This window comes from Apteryx rowi, unplaced genomic scaffold, assembly GCF_003343035.1.
Source record: "Apteryx rowi isolate R43461 unplaced genomic scaffold, aptRow1 scaffold_768, whole genome shotgun sequence".
NCBI classification, from domain to species: Eukaryota; Metazoa; Chordata; class Aves; order Apterygiformes; family Apterygidae; genus Apteryx; species Apteryx rowi.
The window spans coordinates 326,392-338,557 of NW_020451058.1; the positions used below are offsets into that span (position 1 = coordinate 326,392).

The window sequence follows — 12,166 nt, forward strand, 5'->3', positions numbered from 1 at the left end:
ATCCCGGCCATCAAGTCCCCAGAGAAACCCGTGACCCCCTCAAAGGAGGAGGCCAAGATCCCAGCCATCAAGTCCCCAGAGAAACCCGCGACCCCCTCAAAGGAGGAGGCCAAGATCCCRGCCRTCAAGTCCCCAGAGAAACCTGTGACCCCCTCAAAGGAGGAGGCCAAGATCCCAGCTGCCAAGTCCCCAGAAAAGGTCAAATCTCCTGTGAAGGAGGAGGCCAAGTCTCCAGTGAAGGAAGCAACCCCGGCCAAGGAGCCCGTTCCCTCCCCTCCGAAGGAGTTGAAAGCCCCCGTGAAAGAAGAGCAGCCCAAGGAGGAGAAGGCTCCCTCCAAGCCCCGAGCTGAGGAAGGCAGGAAAGAGGAGGCCCCCAAGGCTGTCTTGGCCAAGGCGGAGGAGAAGCCCAAAGAGAAGGTGGCTGCTGCGCCAGGGAAAGAGCCCACCAAACCCATGGAGGAAGGGAAGGCTGAGAAGGAGGCTCAGCCAAAGCCTCCGCAGGAGCCTGGCAAAGCGGCTGAGAAGCCAAAGGCCGAGGAGAAGAAGGAGGAACCAAAGAAGGCGAAAGTGGAGCCCAAAAAGGAGCCAGAGGAGAAACCCAAAGTTGAAGCTAAACCCAAAGATGAGCCCAAAGCCAGTAAAGAGCCTGTCAAGGCTGAGAAAGTGGCCAGCGCGGATGCCAAGGAGGGCAAAGCCCCAGAGCTGGTGCCTGCCCCGGGCAAGAAGAGCGAGAAGTGAGCAGAGCCCTGGCCCCACGGGCACCGGGAGCAYCTTGGCCCCGGGAGTAGCTCCGCTGCTCTCCAAGGGCCGAGRGCAGGTGGAGGCATCGCCCACCAAGCCCGGCCTTAGCAATATGTTTGTGTGAGAGACACAGCCCCTAGCTGCCCTCCTCTGGGGGTATGTTAYGATCGCTTCTGTAGCCGAATGTGATACACGCCGAGCGCCACATTTAACACTTGAATTATAACGACGGGACCGGCCCCGAYGGGACCCGGCTGCCCTTCTCCAATAAGTGCATTTATTTAACGTATGTGCAATCGACAGACAGGCGCGCYGCGCAGCTCTGGGTGCCTGGGCCGCGTGCCGAAGGCTAGCGGAGCCCTAATGGCCTTTTCCCCCTCCGGGGGAAACTGTCCTTTCTGCGCGGTGACGCAGGCTGGGGCTGGCTTGGGTGGACCAGGTTAGGCACAGCGTCGAAATACTCACTGAAACACGATGCGCACGAGGAGACTCAAGTCCACTCTCAGTTGCTTATGTGCAATAACCAAATAAAGTGCTTACAGAAATAGCCTGGGCTCTCGYTGTCCTGGTTGCTGGGGCGGGAGGCAACGGGGAAGGGTGGCCGCGTGCCCTAAGAGGGGTCCAGAGGGGTTGGACCACAAGCAAGAAAGGCGATCTCAGCACAGCAGCCCTACGGGGGAGCAAAGTCCTGCCACGGAGGCCTGTAACCCCCCACCRGCTGTGCCGTCGGGGCATAGCTGAGCTCCGGACTGTCTCCCGCTGCGGTGCTGCACAGGCCCCCGGGCTGGGAGCAGCTAATGCAGGCAGCCCCATCCCTGGGCAAGAGCCCAAGATGTGGAGAGCCCAAGGGGTGACGGGGGCTCTCCAGAATTAAATGGCACCAGGAACTAACCCCAATTGCCTCCCAGGGAAGGCGGGCAAGCCCCAGGCCCTGCCCGTGGCCCAGGGAGTTGGCAAAGCCAGGCGAGAGCCCCAGCTCGYGGGCCAGCGGCTTGCCTGCACGCTCCCCACAGGGGCTGGGAAYGGGGCCAGCCCCCAGCCCCCCACCCTGCGAGGGCTCGTAGCGGCTTTTTCTTCCATCTCTATTTAAAACGGGGCTCCCAGGGGGGCCGTTAGGGCCTGGTTTAACCCGAGCGCTGCAGCGCAGCCCTGCACTGCAGCAGCGCAGCGACCGTGGGGCCGGCCCAGAGCAGATGCAGCRCTGGTGTGGGARGGGGAGAAGGGTCTGCGAGCTTGCRGTGGGGACACCGACTTTGGCTCAAACGTGGCAAGCCAGGAGGGACAATGACCTTGGGAGGGGGGACTAAGCTATTCCAGCTCAGCCAAGAGCCACAGCACTGGAGGCTGCAGCAGGGACGCCCAGGAAGGGCCCCGAGGGGGCTCTGGGACCCTGGCGAGCRCCCTGCAAAACCCCAGTGCAGCAAGCCGGGACTCACCTCCGCCCCGGCAGGGTGGTGCTTGGCCCCCTGTGCCAGCAGGAGCAGGGCCAAGCTCCGGCTGGAGTGATCCCCCACAGCGCAGCGGAGACGGCGCTGGGGGAACCAAGGCTCCCCTCGCCCTTTTGGGCCGGTTTGGGCTCTTTGGGCCAAAGGCAGCTGGCAGGCGCCCAGGGGAGACGAGAACAGGCGCTGGCTGCTGTGCGGGCTCGGGGCTATTTTTAGCCTCTCGGCTCAGCGTTACGGAGGAGCCGCGGTGGCGAGGGAGGCGCGCAGGGCCGACAGGGCTCGAGGGACACAGCAAACCTGCGTGAGCCAAGAGCCCTGGGGGACAGAGCTGGGGACAGAGTGCCGCAGCCTCACACGCATCCTCCCCTCGGTGCTGGAGCGCAGCACAGCCAGCCCTGCTCAGCGGGAGCGCATTGGCACAGGGATCCTCCCCTGCCGCACAGCGAAGCTTTCCAGCCCAGGGATGAGAAAGTCCAGGCAGCCTTGACAGGGACAGCGATGGCACCCCAGTGACAGCCACAGATGCAATGAAAAGGGCGTCACACCCTTGGGAGAGCCGCCTCCAGCCCTCGCGGGTACCCCCATCGCAGCCCAGGCCAGCTGCACACACRGCATGTACGCGCTTTTTTCCTTCAGTCCAGAATTTAATCCCTTTGGATACAAAACCCCAAACCAAACCTTGGGAAAGCAACTGAAAGGGCAGGACGCGCCCGCTCCTGCTCCCTCGGCCCGGATGAGGCCCAGACCCGGAGCGGTGCCCAGGCAGGAGAGCCCGCGGAGGTCAGCGATGACTGAAGAAACCCTGCGGGTAGTTAAACTTGAACGGCTTCATGCGGGTGGGCCCCCTACGAGAGGAGACAGAAGGGAGCACATCACCCACGGGCACCTTTCCCGTTTCGAGCAACACTGGCTTGGCAGCAGGACGGAGCTGCAGCACCGGCTCAGGCAGGGCTGAGCTCCAGGGACTCCCGCCGGCACCCTCGCCCCCACCCAGCTCCCTGCTGCCTGCAAGGAGGGCCGGCAGCCAGCACCCCGGCGTCCCCCAGGGYGCCGGCTCTCACCTGACGAGGCGCAGACACATCTTCTCCTGGGGGAACTCCTTGGGCCCCTCCACGCTGGTGTCGTGTGACTCCGTCTCCAGGTAGACGTCGAGCACCATGCAGAGGCGCTGCAGCTGGTTGGTGAGGAGCTGGTAGCCGGGTTTGGGCCCCCACAGCTCCTTGTAGCTCACGTTGACCTCGCTCTCCATGGCCTGGCACGGGCAGAGGGATAAGCACGGCGCAGGCCTGGCTCCGCTTTTCCCTCCCAAGACCGGATCCACTCCGCAGCGCTCGCACGATCCCCAGCCTCGGCAGCTGCCTCGCTACGGCCACAAAACCGCTGGAAACGAAACCCAGCGGCTCTCCAGACTCCTCTCCCGCCCCGGCGGCTCACCCGAATGTTGTCGTCGTTGCTGCTGGTCCGCTCCCCTTTCCAGTTGAGGCAGAGGCTGAAGATGGGCGGCAGCGTGGAGTAGCCAGGGTTGAGCACCACGGCGGYCTGCAGCTTGGCTGAGCCGGGCAGGGCAGAAACGTCACGCGCAGCCCATGGCGCCTCCGCCCTCGGGGGGTTCCCATTAAGACAGCCGGCAAGGCAGGGACCAGCCAGGAAGGCGGCACGGAGGAGGGTCGGAGGCCATCCTCACAAATCGGAAGCTAGACTGGGTGCTGCTTCCCTGCCATGTCCTGCATCTCTCGGGCACGGCCACCGGCACTCACGAGCCCCTCTCTGGTGTCCAAGCAGGCCTGGCCCATGCTGGGAGCGGCAAAAGCTGCCCTGGGGGTAACGCAGGCAGCTACTGGGAATTAGGAACTGCCGGGGCAAGGAAAGGCACCTACCCGTTCCCCGTTCGATCAGCGCCATGTAGTAGAGGTGGGTGTCCTCAGCCAGGCCGGCCTCCAGCACGTCCCTGGTGTAGGGCAGCTCCTGCGAGGGGCAGCAGGAGTGAGCGGCCGCYGGCATCGAGCCCCGGCGCGGAGTGGGAGGGAAAGGGCCCCATGCACGGCACCCACCGCGTAATCCTCGTAGGGGATGGCAGCCCACTTCACCAGGCGCGAGACGATCTTGGAAGGGAAGAGGTGCTGGCACTCGCTGGACACCGGCACGACGCCGTGCTCTGAAATGGAGGACGGGGCCGCCTGAGTGGGCGAGGGCCGGGGACGATGCACGGCCCGTGGCTGGGGACGCTCCGGGTGGCAGTGAAACCAGGACCTGGGGACAGCGTCGTCCCTCTGACATCGTCACTAGGCGCTGAACACTCACCCAGCGACGCAAACTGCTTGTGGAGAGCCAGGCGCGACTGCAGCCTCGTCCGCAGCAGCTTCACTGTCATCTCCATGTGGCTCGCGCTCAGCGAGTTGTCCGCGGTGACTGTGTGCTGCGGGCAGGAGGRGCTGTCACCCAGCGGGCCCCGCGTGGCACCGGGGACCTCCCTCCCGCCCAGGGGGACGGGCGCACGCTCGCGTCGCCGCCCTTAATGAGCCACTTCGTGCCGGTAAACGCGGCAGGGCTCGGACCCGTTGCACGCGGGAGGCAAAACGCAGCAGCCCGACCTCATCGCAGGGAGCCAAGGGTGCTTGTTGGGCTCTGACGGTTTGGAAGCAGCCAGCACCGGGGTGCGGCGGGGGGGACACCGCTGTCCCCAGCGCCTCCAGAAACCCAGGCCAACCCCCCCGGCGGGTGGAAGGGGAGAGAAGGGAAGGGGAAGCCGTGCGACATGCCTGAGGCTGGTCCTTGGGGAAATGCAGGCCGCCCAGCTTCTGCACCCACACGTAGGGATGCCCCAGCTCCGTCACGTAATCGCTCAAGGTCACGATGCTGCAGGAGCGGAGAGGAAGGGTTAATCCCAGCCGTGACCGCGGCGACGCCAGGGCTGCTCTCCCCCGACGCCCCGGCAGCCCAGACGGCCACCTAACAGCCACCCAACTCGTTCTGGAGAGGAGCAGCCGAGAGCCTGGCTCAGGGTGCCGCCGGCTCCGAGCCCTCAGTGCCACCGCGGAGGGACGAGCCAGGCCCGCGAACGGGGCGGTCGCGCCGGCGGCCAGGCCGAGGCYGCGCAGGCAGAGTCGGGGCTTACGCACCCCACTTTATCGAACTGGAACTGGTTGGCTGGGTTCGGCGTTTTCTTCCCGTGGTCTCCCGGGTACAGGCAGCTCAGGAGGGAATCTGGGGACAGCAGGTCTCTGGCAGGAGAAGGAGGGAGGAGGTTAATCATTCATTAGCCTCTGCGTCTCTCTATAGCGACTACAAACAGGCTCCGAGCCCGGAAAACCAGATTATGCTCCACAAATAGGCCGGAAAGAGATCCGTCTCCTTCCTGGCTGTAAAGAAGTTAGAAATCACAAGGCACCATGTTCCCAGGGAGCTGCTCACGGTCTTCAATGTGATTAACGGTGTGATTAAGTTCAGTGCATTAACTCTGAAACTTACTGATGACAGTCCGGGTGTGCAGAAAACACAGATCCGGCATATGCAGAGCATGGCGGGGGTCTCGCCCCGGCGYGAGGCTGCCCCTCCAGCGCAGCTGGCTTGCAGGTGCCCCAGGCCAACCTCACCTGCCTCCCCCTCTCAGGGGCTTGTGTCTGCCCTGGGGCAGAGCCCTGGTGACCTCCCGGCTCATCCGAGTGCCCCAGGCAGGTTCCGGAGCTGCCGTTTCAGCCAGCCCTCACACAAATCGGGCTCGAGGGGCCTCGCGGGTAGGCAGCTGCATTGCCCGCCCTCGAGACAAGGCAAGGTGCCAAGCAGCCAGCAAAGGCTGCACGAGGGAGGGAGGCGTTTCGGCTGCGAGACGCGGATTAACGGGCCAAGCAGGAGAGGCTGCTCCCAGCTCCACGTTGCTCTGCCAACGGGTCACTTCGGAGCCCGGCAGGACCCCACGGAGCCCAGCAGGACGCCAGGGCTTTCGCGACGAGCTCCGGGCTCGGCACACGGACCACGACCGAGTGCGGGCTCTGCGCCCATGGAGCTCTCCTCACCCGGCGCTGATGGGCGTCGTCAGCTCGACAGCGGTGGTCACCTTGGTTTTCACCGTCATGACGTTGAGGTTCATCAGGTAGTAGAAGGTCAGGTGAAGCACGTTCTCATCTGTGCCAAGAGAAGGAGGCAACAGGGCTGTTCTCCGCAGCTCCGAGCGCTCGGGGCTCAGCGCTCCCTGGGGAGGGGGACGTCTGTGCTCTTCTGCTGCCCTTGCAGTAAACGGGGCCAAGAGGCAACACGGAGACGCCTCTAACACTGCCCCGTCGGCAGCTACCAGGCACCAACGCGGCCTGCCCGCACCCGCTGCTCTCACTGAGGGCCAAGCTGCCCCCGCGTCGCTCCCCAACCCGCTGGCCGGCCCCGCGCCTTTGGGTGCTCTCTGCCACGCTCGCTCACCTTTGCATTTCAGGTCGACGGTGACGGAGAGCGGGTGGCGCTTGAGCATCTCCTTGCGCTTGTCGTCCAGCTGCACGCCCAGCGTGGGCCTGCGCCGCTTCTAGGGCGAGCCGAGCGGAGCCGTCAGCTCCCGGGGGCTCAGCACGGGCGTTGGTGTCCCACCAGCCCCGGCAGCGCCCCGGGACGCGAGACCCAGCACAAAGGCAAGAYGGTTCCTGAACCCACCGCTTTCGAAAACTGCCTGTCGGAGGGCTCGTATTTCATTTTTTCCGGACTTTTTTTTGGTGTCTTGATGCCCCCACGGGGCGGGCGAAGGAGCCCCAGCGGCAGCAAGGGAAGAGCGGTTCCCAGACCCGCTCGGGCCCGTCTCCCCCAGCACCTCACCGTTAGCGGGCGCAGATTTCGCCTGCCTGCGCGGCGCTCAGAGAGGACCCGAGGGACCGGCGCTGTCCCTTACCGTGGTCTGCTCCTCCTCCGCGTCCGAATCGCTCTCGTCATCTGCGCAAAGAGAGGGCCATAAGCGAGCGCCCCGCGCAGGGGCTCCGTGATCCGGCTCAGCACCGTGGCAAGGCGGCTCTCCCACCCGGAGCAGGGCCACCGAGCCCGGCTCCATCCAAGACCGCAGCTCCCCACGCCGGGGAGGCGGCGTCCCCTCCAAAGCAAGGCCCTAGCGGGACGCAGACAGGCAGGGACACGACCCGCTGCTCAGGGACCTCCCCCCCTACGGCACCCAACTCACCCTGCGAGTCCTCGGGCGGCTTGTACAGGGCTTTGGCTTCTTCGACGCTCCCTTCGATGGCCACGACGAGCTTCTTATCTACAAAAGAAAGAAAACCAAACCCATGAACCGTATTTCTGTGTGGGAAAAGCAGGAACAGAAGCTACGGGGAGCACTGTCTGCCGCTATGAGAGGCGCGAGGCTGGAGGCCGGACCGCAGCAGCTCACTCGATTACTGCTGAGCGCCCAAATTTAACCTTCCCGCGGCCCAGCCGGCTGCACTGCCACCACGGGAGACTCCGCGGCAGTGGCAGAAGCAAGGTGGCTCTGTGAGACAGAGCCCCACGGCAGAGGGAACCCGAGGGAGCAGGCAGCGGAGGCGACCCGGAGGCTTCAGACCCGCAAAATCGTCCCAGGGGACGGAGGCTTTCGGGTGAGCTGCTGGCAAGGGCCAGGAGAGGGGTGCAAAGGGGGACAGAGCCGTCGTGCTGCTGTCACCCACCCCGTGGGGTGCCAGCCCACCAGTGTCACCACAGCGACGTCCCTGCTGGCCTCGAGGACTGCGGCGACCCGGGGCAGAGGCAGGCAGTGAGTTTTCCAAGCGGTTCCTCACCTGCCAGTAGGGCAGGCAGGACAAAAGGGACCTCCGAGAGCCTCCCAAAAGCAGCATTTTCGGTGCGCGGCTGCGAGATCCACCCCCCCGCGCGCCCCCCCTGCCTCGCCGCAGCCTCCCGCGGCGCCACGGAGAGCGAGGCGCCCGCAGCGCTCACCGCAGGCCTGCCCGTAGGCGCTGGCTTGGACRAAGAGGACGTAGAGCGGCGGCGGTAGGTGCCGAGCTATCTCGTACTGCTTGTGCGCCTGGTCGAAGGGCATGAAGAGATACTCCTGGACAGGCAGGGAGGCCTGGAGGGAGAACAGGGATAACGTGGGTGGCTGGGATCAGGGCTGCCCTCCTCACCCACTCGTTCAGGTATCCCAAGGTGGTAGGTGGGAGGCTGGAAGGCAGCACAGGACCGGCCGCGTGGCGTTTTAACACAAGCCACGGCTATGGCGAGCCCCTCCCAGGGGAGCRCTTGCTGCTCTCCTCTGCTGGAAAACGTTTGGATCCGAGTCTAACCCAGTTCCTTCTCCTGCTCTGCCCCTCCACGGCAGCCACGAGGGGCTGGAGCTGCGTATCGGCCTCCGAGGAGAGGCCCATTTAACCAGCCCTCGAGCTGCGGCTCCGCAGGAACAGCCGCGCAGACAAGGAGACTGAAGGAAAGGCAAAGCATGGGGAGCAGCTTGGACACTTCCGAAGGAGCCACAGCCTGCGCACTCAGAGCGCCCCGCGACAACTCCGACACAACTCCAGCTAGCACCCACGGCCCAGCTCCCCGTCCCGCAGGGCTCGGTCGTTACCTGCATAATGCTGTTGAGTCGGGGCTGGAGGCTGCTCAGATATTCCTTCTTCACCTCAATCTCCTTCAGGATCTTCTCCTTGTTGGCCAGACACTCCTTGTATTTCTCCGCCAACCTGGGGATGGGAGATGGGTTACCACCGCACATCGCTGTCACGGAGCAAGTTCTGCTGCCGGATGGGGCCTTCCTTGGCCCCAGCTCTCCTGACCCGAAACGTTGCTGCAGGAACCAGGGGAGCTCAGACACTGACAGACAAGGAGCTCTCCCAAGGCCAAGGGCAAACAGGGACAGAGAGGAACTTATTAGAGCAGGAAAACAAACGGGAAGAGCAACTCGAAGCTCAGCCCAGCGTTGTGCTCTGAGAAGGGAGAGCAGCCAGGTCTTTCCTCAGCAGATCTGCTCCCGCGCCGGCCTCTGCTGCCAGCAGGAGCCCCATGGACTCCTGCTGACCCCAAGAGCCTTTTCCACCTTTTACCACCGTCACATTCGCTTACTTCCCATCACATCAACTGCTTCTGCAAGTCAACCTTGCGAGAGGGAAGGTTCAAGGCACTGGCAAGACTTGGTCACTGGCTACAGAGCTGTTAAGACCCAGCGTCGGGTCAGCACATCCCCACAGCCTCCTACACAAAGCAGTGTCGAAGCCCGACTTTCAGCCACCGGCACAAGTCGCAAGTGGACACCAACAACTCCCAAACCATCAGAAAGTGCCCACAGTGAGCTGCTGTGTTTAATCGCGCTGCTCACGCAGCGTCCGTTTGCAGGCTTAGGTTGCTCTTTCCGGAAAGCCGGCACTAGCTGGCTAAAAAAGCTGCTAGCTGCTGTCAAATCAGAAAAATTGCATCGCGTTTGCTGCTCACGTAAAGCAAGAGCCGCTGGAGCAGCTGAGCCACCTGCCCTCCCGCGCGGGCAGCTCCCCGCTGTGGCGAGCGGCAGGAGCATGGGCGCGCGGCAGCCGCAGCGGTGCGAGGCCGGGCCGCCGAGCCGGGCGCGGGATCGCGTGGCAGTTCGCCAAGTCTGACCCTCGCGCCGCGGCACCGCAGCCCACGGGGTGATTGCTCTGCCCTGCAAGTCACGTCTTGCCGAAGCGGCTGCTGGATCGAGGCAGATCAAGACGTCTGTAAAACAGGATCGAGTATCCCACCAAGCCCAACTCTCCCCATGGAGTAAACCTCCATGACGAGGGCTCGGTTACCCGATAAATCTCTCCCTTCTTCCATACTAACTATTTCAAGCGGGTGTTAACACCTTTACGCCGGCGTTTGAGCTGCAGAGCCGGCAGGGAGCGCGGCCCTGCGGCGCGGCAGAGGCGACGGCGCGGCGCCCGCCGCACCCACCGCTTGCGCTGCTCCAGCTCCCAGTCGAGGCGGGCGAGGGTCTGCTGGTGGGGCTCRGCCAGGGTGATCGCCGGCCTGCTGATTTCCGGTGGAGCCTCCCTGTAGAACTCCTCCAGGCTCACCAGCTCGATCTCCTCGTGTTTCGATCTGCGGGGACGGAAAGATGGGATCAGGGAAGGGCGGCAAACGCCTGCGCAGGGCTGAACTCGACCGCGCTCGCAGCAGAGCGGTCAGCGGCGATGTCCCGGGTCCTGGCTTTACGCTGCCACGCAAACGACCACAACCGCAGCGAGGAAAACCACAACGTGCCGCAGCAGGGGAGGGAAATGGATCTGAACTGGGTCGCTCCCGTCACGGAGACRCCTTCCTCCAGCAACAGGCTGAGACAACGCGACAGGAGATCCCAACCCCTCGAARCCTCCCCCCGTTTCGGACCCGGTCGCTCCGCCCTGGCCGGACTCACTTGAACTCCAGGCACTTGGTGATCTCTTTCTGCAGGTGCATCACCTCGTAGAGCAGGTTCTGGAGCTGCAGGTGATACGCGTCCACCTTCTGCTTCGCCTGGAAGACAAACGTGGCCGGTGATCCCGACGGCACGAGGCAGAGCTGCGCGCGCAAGGGGCGATACGGGACCGCGACACTGCTCTCCTTGGCACAGGGCACTGGGAAGCGCCCCGGGGCGAGCCGGAGAGGGAGCTTTATTACCGTCGTTCCAGCCCGCTCCCTACCTCGTGGGTCTGATCTCTTCCTTTCTTCAGCCGGATGTGAGCCAAGCGGTTGAGTTTCTTGAGGGTCATGAAGTGGACGCAGCTCTGAATGCGCCGCTCGTCTATCTCGGAAGCCTGAACGGCGGGAGAGGGGCGTTGGAGGCACGGGACAAGAGTGGCACCCGCGGCCGCCTCGCCTCACGCGTCTCGACACCCCTCGCAGCAGGGCTCCGACGTGCCTCGAAGAGAGGAACCTTGGCCTGGGCAACTGCCCCTTGGTCAAAGACCAAATGCCTCAGCTACAGCTTATTTTATTTCATTTAACAGAGAACGTCCCATTTTCCTAATTCTCCCTAGAATGCCACACGGCTTCTGCTCCGGCTCCTCTCAGGTCAAGGAAAAACATCACGGAAAAGCACACGCAGAAAATGAAGCGCCGCGGCTTCTCCTTACRTTGTCCTTGACGCCTTTGCTCTTCAGCTCCTGGATCTCTGCCATGAGTCTCTGCAGCTCCTGGCAAGTCTCTTTGTAGAGCTCATAGTCTTTGATGGGGTCGCGCAGATCCACCTCGCCCTCCTCGCTGTAGTACCGAGCATCCTGCAAGGCGAAAAAAAAGCCTCCTGAAGCGCCCCGGGAGGCAAAGCGCCGGGTCTCGAGCACTGCTCCAGCCTGGTCGTCCCACGCGCGAGGAGGCTCGCACACGGGAGATCGACTTGTTTAACAGCCCGGGGCACAAACGCCTGGAAAGTTCAGGCCTCTTATATAGTCGCTGTAAATTAAAACGGGTATCTGTCCTGCGCCAGCACATCTCTATTGCTACCGAGGCTGCGCACCTGCTTCTTCAAATTTAAATCCCACTTTGGCTGAACCTAAGTTATTCTGATCTTTGTGGGAATATTTTGAGGCAACTTGCAAATCCCTCAGGGACCTGACAGCCTCAGACTCGCCTCTGTTATGTCCCAAAAGGCAACATTTGACTCCCAAGTATCGTGTTTCCTCAAGGAGGGGGAAACCAGCTCAGAAATCAAGCGCGGGAGTTACAGAGATGTTCAGATTTGGCTCGTTCTGACCCCATTTGAGCTGCCCGAGCAGTAGAGTGAGGCCAAAAAAGGGAAGTTTTGACCCCAGCCCCTCGTAACGCGGCAGGACAGGAGCACCCTGCGACCGCAGGCAGCTCCCCCACGCGCGCCGGGGGGGTCGGGAGAGGCCGGGGGGGGGGGCGCCCCACCTGGTCGGCATCAGCCTTGCCCCGCTTGCCCTCCTGCGGGCCCCCGTCGGTGCGGATCACTTTGGGCTTCCTCTTCTTGCTGGAGTCCGACGACATGGCGCTGCCCGTGGGGGGACGGAGAGGCAAGTGAGCGCCCACCCGCCCACGCGGGGGCAGGGGCACCCGGGGCCTCCCCCCGCCCC

General features: G+C 63.7%; 2 protein-coding genes across 2 annotated transcripts in view; one reads left to right on the top strand and one right to left on the bottom strand.

The window, feature by feature from the left end:
* The window catches only part of NEFH (neurofilament heavy), a 3,510-nt gene extending 2,763 nt beyond the window's left edge, over positions 1-747 (top strand). Inside the window, exon 4 of the mRNA XM_026088378.1 lies at positions 1-747. Within this exon, the coding sequence (XP_025944163.1) occupies positions 1-738 (738 nt within the window). The 3' untranslated portion in view covers positions 739-747.
* A 2,080-nt stretch (positions 748-2,827) lies between these two features.
* Positions 2,828-12,103, bottom strand: THOC5 (THO complex 5). The gene is made up of 19 exons (XM_026088377.1): positions 11,985-12,103; positions 11,210-11,353; positions 10,778-10,891; positions 10,513-10,610; positions 10,050-10,196; positions 8,713-8,827; positions 8,085-8,217; positions 7,336-7,413; positions 7,054-7,094; positions 6,597-6,696; positions 6,200-6,308; positions 5,306-5,407; positions 4,946-5,042; positions 4,488-4,602; positions 4,238-4,341; positions 4,064-4,151; positions 3,621-3,736; positions 3,248-3,438; positions 2,828-3,031 (listed from the first exon to the last, which is right to left on the bottom strand). The coding sequence occupies exons 1-19, from the start codon at positions 12,078-12,080 to the stop codon at positions 2,968-2,970; spliced, it is 2,052 nt and encodes a 683-aa protein (XP_025944162.1). The 5' UTR covers positions 12,081-12,103; the 3' UTR covers positions 2,828-2,967.
* Positions 12,104-12,166: the final 63 nt, after the last annotated feature.